Raw genomic sequence first — 13,626 nt, 5'->3', positions numbered from 1 at the left:
TATATAAATAAATAAATACCTCTTTTCTGATTTTCAATATCTAATTCTTGATTAAAAGGAGTACTCTTGTATATATTATTTGTCTTGTTATTTATTAGTTGACACCATAGTTATATTTAATAATAAGTTTCATTACTTTTTAAATTAACGTATAAAATTTGTTTTCTTATATCTCTTAAAACTTAATAAACAGTTTTGAATAGTAATTTTAAAGTATGCCAGAATAAGTTGTTCTTTTTTGTACCCGTTAGTGGATGCAATATTGTCAGGATTTCTTGTATAAGGAGGTCGGGAGAAGGAAAGGGATTTTTTATTTCCTTCAATTAATTTTTCTTTATCTTGGCACGAAGGCAGTGATGGTAATATTGAGACTGGTTAAGGAAGGTATAGGTTTCAAGGAACCACCAAGTTTCTTTTACTTTCAGGAGTATTTTATCAATAGGTATGTAAGTAAAGTAAGGGGCTTTCAACATCAAAAATCATCTTTTGATGAAGTCTTCAGATATATTACAAGGAATTAATTGTTAGCATTGGTGGAACTAATTGTGAATGTCATAAGGATTATGGCATATGTTTTTAGAGAGGAAAAGAAGAATTAGGTAAGCATCAAGTATAAGAATTGGTTTGGGAAGTTATAAAATGGAGAGTTTTTAGGTTTATGAGTTTTAGGAGGTCAATAAAAGCAGGAGGCAATGAAGCTGTTGGTGTCAAGGTTTCTACTTATGGAGTGATTTTGTAATATTAGAGGTTTTAAATGTGTTCATTAAATTTTATTCTGTAGCATAGTAGGTCTCTGAGTTGTAGAAACATGTGAATTTATCAGACTTCTTTGATCCATACTATGAGATTATTCTTTTTTTTCTCATTACTCACTTCATTATCATCATATCCTCTAACTACTTGGCATTCAAAAAAATATAACTTTAACAAAAAATATTAACTTTGTTTTTCTAAAAGCAATTTTTTGGTCCAGTCTTTTATAGTCAAATTTTTTGCATGCACCAGTGATTGAGAGTCAGAAATTGACAAAATAATTTTAGTTTTAATATGAAATTTATTTTAGCGAAGTGACATTTTGCATCATAAAAACTTCATAATTGAACTGACCTTCATCTTAGCCATTATTAGCAGAGCTTAGATTAATAAAGAATGACCTATTATTAACAAGTAGTTATGCATATTATTATTATTGAAACTAGCTTTAACTAGATGTTTTGTCATTAAATATCACAAAGTACTAGTGCTTATTGACAAGAAATTACAAGTTGAGAACATGAAAACCAAAACTTATATTTGTACTAATTAGGTAGTTTTTGAGATCCACATGGGAAATATAAGAACAACTGACAAGAAAGAATGGAGACCAAGTATAAAACTACCTTGAACTTTACGATAAATTTGGGAGAAGGCCTCTGTAGGCTTTTCAGTTCTCAGTGGCCTTGTGGCCCTTAGCAATGATGATACGAATTGAAGGAAGTTGGAGTAAACATTGTGAATCTACGTTTTGTCCTTTTTTAGGGTTTATTTTGTTCCTGGTTGTTGAATTTATTGAAAGGTTATATTTTTTGGAAGAAAAGAACAATTATTTAGTTTTAAAGTATAAAAATTAAATTTTCAAATACTTATGGTTTTCAAAACAATATATATTTTTTAAAAAGCCGATATTGAGATATTGAAAAATTGTCAAAAATATATTGCATAGATGTTTAGTTAGATTGTTAAATTATGTAAATAACAATTTTGTAATATTAAAGCATCAGTTATTGTCATTTAAATTAAATTATTCTGATATTCTATTTTTTATATATATATTTTTTTTTTTTGCAGGCTTCAAAGAGCGCTGGTTCAAACTCAAGCACAATATGTTGTTCTACTTTAAAATGAATGAAACACATCCCATGCTGAAGGAGGTTTGACATTAAATTTTTTATTTTTGTATTTAAGCTAGCATTTTCCTACTGCACCTTGCATGACTTTCTCCTGATCTTGGAAATCACACTATGTAAGAGATATTTTATTGTATCTAAATACTTTTAAAATTTTAGTTTTGGATCTGAAGATAAAAAGAATTTGCAGGATATACAAAAACTGAGAGGCCGATTTGGTTAAACAACTACATGTAAATTATATCATTGATCAATACGCATTCTTGCAGTTATTTCATTCCTCTTGGTTAGCAAATTGAAGTTATTTGTTGGTTGAGGCTTCTAAACACAACCCATGATCAAGTAACGTGCACGTTAACATGGTGGTCAATCTGTGATTCAAATATGGTTTGTTGAGTAATGGTTGAAATAGATATTTTTTCCATCAATTGTTAAGACCGTTTCATCTTTGGTTTTAGATGGTTTATTCCAAGATTTTAATTGTGATCTAAATGAAGTTATTACTTTTGGCATTTTAAAAATGATAACTGTTACCATTCGTAAGGGAAGTGAGGAACAAACTAAACTCGAAACAGAGTATAATGTTTAAAATAGACAAGAAGGAGAAGTGGTATTCCGGAAATGAAAAAATCCATACCTATTACTAAAAGTGAATTGTTGAAGATAACATTTATTATATTGTTTGTTGTATTCCTGATTAAATGAATATGAACTTTCGATTGTAATCTGGAATTTTATCTCAATTTTTGCATTTTAATTTATTATTTCTGTTTTGTTTAAACTGAAATAGTCTAAATATGCAAATACATGCATTTATACTCAAATATGGAAAATAAAACTTGGCTAACTGTGTCTGGGTGTACTGATTCATAAAGAATTTTGATTAGCGACTTAAATAAACAAAAACATGCAATTGCATATAAATCTGGGGCTTGGTCATTAAAATATAAATAACAAAATTCTTAGCAACTAACAAAATTGTACATAGAATAAGTTTTATTTAAAGTTCATTAAAAATCAGTGCAATAAAATTTATTCTTCCAAATATAGTCACCGTCTAGGCCATGGTAGATATATGCTCGTAATCACATAATTTTATAACCCATCGAATTACGTTAGATCTTTCAAAAGTATCACCACTATAAGCAACCTTTAAATGACAATGAATCTCAGTTGTCTCTTTTCAGCAGTTAAAAATATGATTAATGCATGATATTTCATTTACGTTGATATATCACTCAAAAACATCTCCATACTTCTGCTTCTCAAAATAAAATGGATGATTTCACTGACCTTAAACCTACTCATGTTTATAAAGGGAAAATGTTTCTTTCACCTGCCACATGGCATGCTCCTGTTGGTCATTTTGTTCTTGCTGTACAAGCAGGTGTGCATTACCTTTTCAGCCAATCCTTCTACATTTAGCTTCTACAATAATAATATGCATAACTACTTGTTAATAATGGCCATTCTCTATTAATCTAAGCTCTGCTAACAATGGCTAAGACGATGGTCAGTTCAATTATGAAGTTTTTATGATGCAAAATGTCACTTTGCTAAAATAAATTTCATATTAAAATTATTTTGTCAATTTCTGACTCTCAATCACTGGTGCATGCAAAAAATTTGAATATAAAAGACTACCAAAAAATTGCTTTTTGGAAAAACAAATTTAATATTTTTTGTTAAAGTTATGTTTTTTTGAATGCCAAGTAGTCAGAGGATGTTATGATAATATTTGTTGGATAATTTTAGTAATTTAATGAATAATTGTATGATGTTTCATAGTTAGAAATTTTTAGTTAATCAATTTTTTCTCTCAATTAAAGTAGAAAATAAAATATTATGTCTCAGTCAAAATTATTGAGGAAAACATCATTACACTTACAATTTTTATCAAACTATTAACAATAAATATTTTTATAACAGTTTTATATTATTTTTGGCCCTAATTCATTGGTCATTCTCTAACTACAATTCTCACTCACTCCAGGCACACAACTTAAATATTGTTTTATACATACAAAAAAAGAAGTATTTGTTGTAACTTACTATAAAAATGTTGGTGTTGTTTGTTTTCTTCTCCTATTCTCATTTTTTCAGGACTTTTATGTCTACATCATTAAATGTATATTATACATAAATTTCTTTTTTTAGATATCTATATTTTTTACACATAATATCTATTTTAATTAATTTTTATTAATATATTCTTGTTTGAGAGTGGTTTAGTTTATTTAAAAATAAATTTGATCCTTTTTTCTCAACTTTATTCTTTACAAACCTTCCAAAGTTTTGACCCTCAGGTCATTCTCAAGGATACCTTCATTTTGATGTCATTTTCTTTTTTAAAATCTTAAAAATTCAGGCTAATTGCCTTTGCCCATATAACTTTTTCTATATAATTCCTTCTTAAATTTATAACTTTTACAATCCACTTCTCTTCTTTCTTTCATTTACATTTGCAACCTTATCAGTATTAGTTTGTGGTCAGAAGTAATTTTTGTTTTTGTACATTACTGTAATTGTTAGTAAGTAAACATTTCCTCAGAATCACTTTTTTTCATTCTCCTTCTCATCATAACTTAGTTACTATCATTTCATGTTTTGTAATATATATTTAACTTTAAAATTTTTAATATTTTTTGTTATTATTAGTCAATATTGAAATTTTTTTTTTTACTATTATTTGACTTTTTTTTAACAGCCTGCAGGTGTCTTTATCCTTGAAAATTATGACGTACAATATGAAGAAAATAGTGAAGTGCCATTTTCTTTTTCCATATCATTTAATTATGAACCTGAAGTAAAATATTTGTTTTCGGCCAGATCCGAAGATGTAGTATTTTCCTGGATATGCATCCTCCGAAATTCATCGTAAGTTTGTTAAATTAAATCTCTTATTTAATATTGTTCAATGATTTTAAAAAATGAATGTTAAACTCTGTAAATTATTCTGTTTTAGTTAAGTTTGTTATGCAGTATGAATATTATTATTTAATTTATTTATAAATATTACGTTAAATATGAGATCCAGCTTAAAAACTTGTTCTCACGGCATTATGACCATCAAGAAAAGGCTGAAAATCAGACTGTGAGAACACTAAGACTCATCATTCCTTAGTGTGAATCAAGGGGGCTCAGCATTTACCATGGGTTGTCGTTGGACTTCAATGAATTGGTGACTGACTGTTGACAAGCATCAGTTTGGATCAAATACCTCTTGTAGTCCGAGAGTCCATTAGAAAAAATGGACATTATCTTAAGTCTAAATGTACCACTTCATGGGACGCATCAGAATTTCCATTTCCTTCTGAATGGATGGTCCGATGTTGATCTATAAAGAGCATTTTGTGTTTTTTTAATATAGAAGTTACTGAAATTAGGTTAAAAAAACACCAATCGAATAATAAGGAAAATAAGATGCAGAAACAATAAGTTAACAATAAATTTTTAAAAATGTGGCCTTACAGGCACTTGCAGAACCATTCACAGAAACCAATGAGACGTTCCGTGTAATTATGGCATTTATACAGCGGTCATAAAGAGAAAAATACATTTCTGTTTACAAGCAGAAGGAGAATGGAATGAAGTGGTTGCCGGCTGGAACGAGGCAGCAACTCAGGGCTGCGGAAACTAACTTTCTCATAGCAATACATTAATTTGAGAACAGATTTTTGAATCATGGCACTGTCGAATTCTCTGCCTGAATCTGATGAGATGCCCTACAGGGCTCTGTAGAATTGAAACTACTATTGGAGAGCTCCCAACACTGCTTACAATGACTTGTCCAGCTCCTGGTGTGCCATTGCCGCCTTACTAAAGACATTAATTATGGTTATCCATTTATACCCTCTTCAAGTGAAAGTGTCGACCTGTAGATCATTGAGCAGTGCATCTGTGGTAGGTGTCTCTGTGGTCAAGGCAAGACGAGGACTTGCAGAAAAACCGGAGAAACAGCTATAATCGAGGAGAGTTTTGGGAAGTGTACTCCCAGATGGGTGGCCGCACGTTGGAGAACCACCATGTGAGAGAAGAGCATGGCGGTTTGCCTATTATACGAGCGAAAAGAGGAGTAAGCTGTCTGGTGGACACTGGGAGCTATAACACAATCGTCTGCTGAGAGGCCCTAGAGAGATTCAGTGGCGAAGAGAGGGAACTACAGGTATGTACAGAGTATGTTACTCAGTTGATCACTCTGGGTAGGCCTTGCAGCATTGAAGGGAAAACAGAAATGGAATTGGGTAGCGGGGGGAGGGGAGGAAGGCTCAAGGAGAGAAGATAACAGTCCATATAATGAGAAAATATAATCATTGACTACCAGATCTTTTGGAAGAAGTGGTAGCTAATATAAAAAATAGTGGGGATCAGTGGGATATTGGAATTGGAATGAGGAGGTACAGCTGTCAGAAGCTCGTGTATGACGGTAAGCGAGAATGGGCGTGATAAACCTGAGAGAGAGTTGGAAAGAGGCAATACTGAATAAACATCATGATAGTTTTTGTAAAGAAGGGGAAGTATTGGGAGCTCCAGGAAAAACGGTGCACAAAATCACATTATAAAGTGATCAACAGCTCACACTATTTCAAGAAGTACTCACTCCATTGTGCTATATCTACTTTCCGTCTCCATTTGTACCATTCTTCTACTTTTTTCCCTTTGAATCCTGCTCCTGACTTTGGCCCATAACTTTTGCATGGCCAAAGCATTACCGGCCATTTCATCCTCTCCCGGCAAAGTACCACAGTAGTCCCGTCGACGCCTCCACATCCCAAAAAGAATTTCAAATATGGCAAACCCCCCCCCGTGACTGTGTTTATGAATTGGTTCTATACTGCAACTGTCCGTTCCATGGCGTCATCAGGTTCCAGTCTCCTTTCTAGCTGGTACACTTAAAGGTGGTCACTAGAAATAGTTATATAGAGTCGCTCTATCCCTCTGCGGCTTTTTGGATGTTGAGGTGCCAAACCATTTCCAATATTTTAATTTCCTCTCTGATGCTTATATTTTCAAATTCTTTCCGATTGTCGGAACAAATTCTGTCAGGCACACCATAGAATTGGAACCATGTCCGAAGGGCGCATAAAACTGCTTCCCCTGATCTGTCCTGTACTGGGTATGCCATAGCCACCTTACTGAATACATCGATGACTGTGACTCATTTATAGCCTTTCCAAGTGAAAGAATCCACCCTTAAGTCACTGAGCAGTGTGTTCGTGGTAGGGGTCTCTTTTTGAGCTGCACAGGGTTGGTGCCGATCATACTTTGTACTGAGGCACACCTAGCATTTCCCAAGAATCTCTTGGATTATGCATTTCATGCCCCACCAGCAATGCTTGTGAAGTCTTGTTCAGCCCACTGTGATTAGTTGGTAAGGTTTGTTCTGGTTCTCTGGTAAGGCTGATTGCTGTTCATCTTCCACTGCGTTTACCATTATTGCTCACGAGAACCAATCGTTTTCCTTGCCAGGTTTGTATGTGATGTCCAAGTTGTACTGGCTCAACTGCCCTTTCCACCTTGTAATTCTCGCCGACGATTCCTTTAGCTTTCCCACCCATTGCAGGGGCCTGTGGTCCGTCTGGACCCTAATCTTCTGAACAAGTTGGGTCAGAAATGCTCTATTGACCATACTATCACTAGTAGTTTTTGTTCCAATGTGCTTCTGCCTCTGTGAGATGCCTACTAGTGTAGGCCACAGGACACTCTCCTACCTCAACTTTCTGTGACAACACTACTCCCATCACGTACTTACTAGCATCTGTTGTGAGCGTGAACTGCTTTTGGAAGTCAGGAATCACTAGTACTGGTTCCTTCTGCAACTGATCTATGCATTTTCTTGTATTGTCTTCAGTAAAGTAGTTATGGAATTTTTTGATCATTAGGAGGGAGAACCATCTATCAGAAACCTGCAAAATGCTGCCCACATTTATAGAAACTATGTACATAATGCTTGAAAACAAATCCAAGGGAGTATCACTGTTGAGTTTTCTTTAAATTACCTAAAAAAGATGAATATGAAACCTTTTTTTATTTAGATTTGCATATGTAGATAATTGGAGGTTTATTGGAAAAAAAATGTGTGTCACCTATTTTTTAAATAGAGCTATTGTTATCAATAATTTCAGGAGTTAGAATGTGAAAAAAAACTTTGTTTAGTGCATTAATTTTTTCGTATTCTAACTCCTAGGAAATTTTTCAGTCACTGAAAAATTGAAAATGTGTAGATTGTCATCTTTGCCTACTTCTTTCTTCCCTACCACAGTGTTACATATCTGGTAGTAAACTGCATTTGCCTTGTTAATTCTGTCGTTAGATATTTCTGCGTCTACTTTCACAGATCTGTCTATTACTGTACCCATTTAAGTGAAGTCTGTCATCACTTCTGATTCTCCATTACAGCATAGATGGATAGTTTCCTTCTTTCTTCCAACTTGTAGGATCTCACTTTTGTTGGTATTTATAAGCATCCCTTTTTGTTGGAGCTCTTCATACCATTCCACAATTGTCAGTTGCAACTTTTCTACTGAGTCGGTAATCAATACCACGTAGATGATGAGCTGTATCACAACAGGATTAAGATTCCTATATCCCAGGAATGTCCTGTCCGTTCTTCTCTTACAAATGAATGCCACTTCATCCATGAACAACAAAGGGCTGTCTCCTTGTTTGACCCCCTTTGCAATATTGAAATAATTTGAAGCTGAGAAACCCAAGAAGATGCTAGTTCAAAAACTTGGGACATGATGGCTGTGCAGGTTGGACGTAGGTCCAAGAGCGCTCGGTTCGGAACATCGTGGATTCGATTCTAACCTGGAGCAGTTAATATTTATTTCTCAGTGGTCCCAAGAAAAAGGTTCTCAGGGATTTATTGGGTTTGAAAGAGCAACAAACAAAAAGAAAGTTATTATTAGGGAAAATAAGGCTTTATTTAATAATGAGAACATGTAAGTCCAAAGCCGGAGTCTAAAGTCCAGAGCACCTGGCCTTTTGCTTAATACCTGATCAGGTGTGCAGGTACCAATTATTCCCTAGCCACTTAGGCATGAAGTCCAACAACCTACACCAAGCAATGGCTAAGGATAGTAGGACCAAAAAAAACTTTATGAGAATTTATAATCCGACATTAATTTTCTTTTGGTTACATATAATATATTACATGAATTTAAATGTGTGAATTCAACTGTAATTAACCCTTTGCACTCGAGACTTTTTTTTGTATGACATATGTAAACAACTAAACAGTATCTAGTGGCGACATATAGTCACTATTTAACCATGTTCACATATTCGAGTGCAAAAGGTTAATGAATCGAATATGATATTTCAAATACAAAACTTGCTCAGTTAATCCGGTTTAATTAATTAATTTTTATTAAAAAGTTAAAAAATAATCAAAATTACTTAACACATAAAGTCATGGTATATAACCAGAGGTGAAACCTCACATAATCTGTCAGAACTCTTGAAACGTTTTAACCTTCCTACTCTGGACAAAGTGGAAGTTTTTTTTACCACAATTTAGAGAATTAGAGAACAAATATGTCTTTTTTCAATAGCACCCTTTCTAGGATATCATTTTCAGGTTAATAAATATTGCGAATTAATCTCTCAGAAAAAAAAAGAAGCATTAAAAAGAGTCTAGCAAGAATGTTTATAACCTGAACATCTTTTTCACCCAAAAACCGCCATCACAATGTTTAGATGCACAGTGTTAAATTATATGTAAAATAATGTTATATATACATTAGTAAACCAACAGTTATCCTTTTATAAAGAAAAGTATTGACCAATTAAAAAATCTGACATCAGTAAAGCTCTACATCAATCCATCCTATGAGTTTAAACATTTAAATTAAACACCAAAATCATCATGACTACTTCAAGCGAAAACCTCATCAAACATCAATTGCTCTGTCACAGAGCAAGGAAACTATCAAAGTGCAAAATCTTTATTAGGATCTTAAGATTTACCATGGAAAACCTAAACAGTTAGTAAGCAGCAGCAATTCTGGTTGCCATTAGGGGTTGGCAAAAAGGCCTACTTGCTGGACTAATTCCTCCCACCAGATATCAAAACCAGTAGTTCAAAAACTACATGGAAAAAGGCAAGTTGGTCATCCAATTGTTAGATAGGAGGACTTGGTATCAGAAGATCAAAAGCTCCTGCTTGGAGTTCGATACTAGAGAGCTGTGGCATTGATCTCAATAACTGGCGAAGGGTGTTAAAGTAGGCACCGCCCCTGTAATGGAGTGTAGCACCACATATGTATGTATTGTTCCTCTAGCTCTATAATTATTCAAATTATTAAATTCTTCATATTAATAGGGAGCTATCAAGCTTTTTGAGGTTGTTTTATCTCAGCCTCAGGTAAGGCTTTTGAATCTTGTCTGTGACACTTCACCCAACCTGGGGTTTCTTGGTGATTCATCAATAATAATTTGTTTCTTATACACTCTGATGTCAATATATTGATTTGTATCTATAAAATATTAAATAAGAGGGGAAAGCACTATCTGATCACATATGTTTGAATACTAATACATTTCATTATAGTTGAGGTTTCATATTTTCTTTTATTTAATTTTAAAGAATGGATTTTCATTATGCAGCATCCTCCATTGCTTTTGAGTTTGATTTAATATAGTTGTATGTCTATTTCTTTAATTCCATTACCCTTATATTAAATACCCTCATTAAAGAAATTTAAGGACCAATCTACAAAACTAACATTTTTGAGACTTATCTATGCCTCCTGGACAACATCTCAAATATTTATTTATGTAAGATAGTGATATTTTTATGTATCCTATAATAAAGTAGATATTGATTATTCTTGTATTAATTGAAATTTTCAGCCATGGTTCATGAGACATCTCAAAATTATTAGATCTGTGTTATTAATTCTTTTAATTCTAAGGTATAGATCAAATCAATCAATTTATTTAAATATGTATGTCAGTTAATGAACGCAACTGTAATAAAATAATGTAATGCTTATAGGTGCAGTTATATGTAAAATAACTTAAATATTTCTTTCTTTTAGGTTTAGCCATTTGAAAGAAAAATTGCAATACCTCAAGCAAAGAATTCAAGAAAGAACTGAAAGAAATATCAAGGTTCATATTCATTTTCTCAGAATTCTATTTAAATACCTTGATTTTTTTTTTTTTTTAATTGTTTATTTTGCTTTTTTTGTAGGCGGGTCACAAAACAAGAAGGCTGGAGGAAAGAGTATTCAATTTTTCTAATATAGATGTTAGTTTAGAGAATTTAAACATCAATAATGAGAAGACTGAAAGTAGAAGAAAGAAAGAGGAAACCGATGATAGTAAATATAATTTACCTGTAAGTACGACTGAGGTACCTGCAAGCACGACTGAGGTACCTGCAAGTACAAGTGGTGGTGGTTCTACTAAAAGTGAAGTAGATCTTATTGTCTTGTAAGTTTTTCAATTTGCATTTATGATGTGCTACCCATAGTGGTTCTTTGTTCCTGTTTACCTAAAATTTAAAGATTTTTTTTAAACACTTGTTTAAAGTCTTTTAAGTTATTTTTTGTTTGGGCTTCTTTCTATAGTCCAGTTTATAACTTATTTGCCATTTACCTTAATAGTGTTATTTTTACCCACCCATCTTGGTCCTTTGTTGATTCTGTATATAGAAAATTAAATTGTTCAAGTTTTTTTTAGTTTATTTTTATGAATTTTGTTTGGACTTAGCATAGTCCAGTTATTTATACTTGGTCTTTCTCTAGTACTAAAGTGGTAAATAATGTAATGAATTAAACATCGTAATAATGTAATGAATTAAACATCGTAATAATGTAATGAATTAAATATCGTAATAATAAGTCTGAAGTACAATAACTATTTATTATATATTAAGACGCTACTTAAGAATCTATATTTATATCTAATTTTAAACAAATATAAAGACTGTGATTTACTTTAATGTATTTTAAATTCACTTTTATAAGGTGAAATATGAATTTAAAAAATGTGTGTTTTATATTTTAAAAAATATATATTTTTGAAATAAGCCTTGTTATGTGTATATTATCCTGATATCGTAAGCTTAGCTGGAAATTATAATATTTGGTATAAACTTAAGTTATAAGTTAATCAAATGGATTAATAAAAATCTCTATCAAGCCTTTTGTTGCTCTTTACACAACCTTGGAAGTTTTTTTTACAAATGACAGGAATGGATACTATTATTTAAAAATATTTTCTGTACTACTTCATAAGTGCTCTATTGTCATCCAGAGGTTGGCTAATTTCAAATTTGTCATCCGAATGTTGGGCTATTTTTTCCATATTATCTTAATAATTTAAATATTCACTGTATCTCCATCCATAAAAACATCTTTTCAGTTTTTGAAAAAAATTTCAAAATAAATAAAACAATATTGAAAAAAATCATTTTGCTAATTCAGATATAAAGCAGGTCTGACCATAGTCACAATCTTATAATAAACAAAACTTTTTTACTTTATTTTTTATGACTGATTATTACACATATGTATGTGTAAATAGGATAGGAAGACCTATTTCCAATCCTATATTTATGTCCCTGCTATAGCATGGTTACTACTATAACATCGTTAATTCGATTTTCTCTTGACCCGCTTTATAGTTAGGATCCATTGTATTTATTCCATTATAAAAACAAGATTCATAGTTTCTCAGTTTGTCTTGTTAAGTATAAGCAGAACAGGCCTTTGTTCTCAATTGGGAACATAACAGTTTGAAGACCAATCACGCTTTATGTGTTAAACTTTTTGTAATAAATTTATTTTCATGTTAAGAGTACATTTGGAATAATAATATGAGTTTTGAAAAATATAAAAAGAAAAGAAAACAAATTGTTTAAAAAAATTACACTTTTACGAATTTTTGGAATCAGTTTAGATGTTGCTAGGAAACAGGAAAAAATATTTTTACATTATTAAAGATTATATTTAATTGTAATTAAATTCACAGAGCAATTGGTGAAATAAAAATATTTTTTAAATTGTAGAATCCTCGATCCCAATTGGGAACTGTGGTCAGTAAATGATTAATGATACTGGAAGATAGATGATTGACCGTATGTAATAATAAAAGGAAGATAGTCCGAATGAGGTTAAAGAAAACTATTTATTATGAGCCAACATTTCACCCCGCGTTGCAGGGCTTCAAGGCTAAAAAATGATATAAACACTTAAATGGGGTAAAAATAAATGAAAAATGTCAATTAAGAATTTTTAAAAAATTGTACAGTGAAGCTTAAAATTAAATAAGATTAACAAAAGGTTTTAGACAATTAAAGAAAACAGAAATAACAATAGATAAAAATACTGTCACACAAGAGATGGAATAAGAGTAAAATCAAGAATAAAGAAAGGTGAGAACAAGATAGGAATCATACCCGTCATCAGATGGTAAGCAGCCAAGGAAATGAGGTGACAGTTAATAGATGGAGTGGTGGGGCATTTGATGGTTAAAATATGTTACATTTGAAAATAATGTTAGTAAAGAGTATAATGTAGTAAAGAGTATTAACAAATTAAAGAAATAGTTAAAAAATAAACTTAAAATGATAATATACATAATAAGGGGGAGATATATTGAAAAATTAAAAAAAAAAGTAAAAAGCTTATACAATACAAAAAAAAATAAAAAATTAATTTATAATCCTTAAATTTCTTTCTTGAGACTGGCAATTTTTTACTAAATAATTCAAAAACACTATCCAAAT

At 31.7% G+C, this 13,626-nt stretch overlaps 1 protein-coding gene across 1 annotated transcript in view; it reads left to right on the top strand.

Moving 5' to 3' along the window:
• Positions 1 to 11,911, top strand: part of LOC106684033 (pleckstrin homology domain-containing family J member 1) — a 12,256-nt gene extending 345 nt beyond the window's left edge. Inside the window, exons 2-5 of the mRNA XM_014425865.2 lie at positions 1,828 to 1,910; positions 4,594 to 4,763; positions 10,931 to 11,003; positions 11,086 to 11,911. Coding sequence (XP_014281351.1) covers positions 1,828 to 1,910; positions 4,594 to 4,763; positions 10,931 to 11,003; positions 11,086 to 11,331 — 572 coding nt within the window. The 3' untranslated portion in view covers positions 11,332 to 11,911. The remainder of the gene's footprint in view (positions 1 to 1,827; positions 1,911 to 4,593; positions 4,764 to 10,930; positions 11,004 to 11,085) is intronic.
• The last annotated feature ends 1,715 nt before the right edge of the window (positions 11,912 to 13,626 follow it).

The sequence above is a fragment of the Halyomorpha halys genome, unplaced genomic scaffold (assembly GCF_000696795.3).
Source record: "Halyomorpha halys isolate HHAL.00 unplaced genomic scaffold, Hhal_1.1 Scaffold539.1, whole genome shotgun sequence".
NCBI lineage: Eukaryota > Metazoa > Arthropoda > Insecta > Hemiptera > Pentatomidae > Halyomorpha > Halyomorpha halys.
This window is presented reverse-complemented; position numbering and strand designations above follow the sequence as displayed.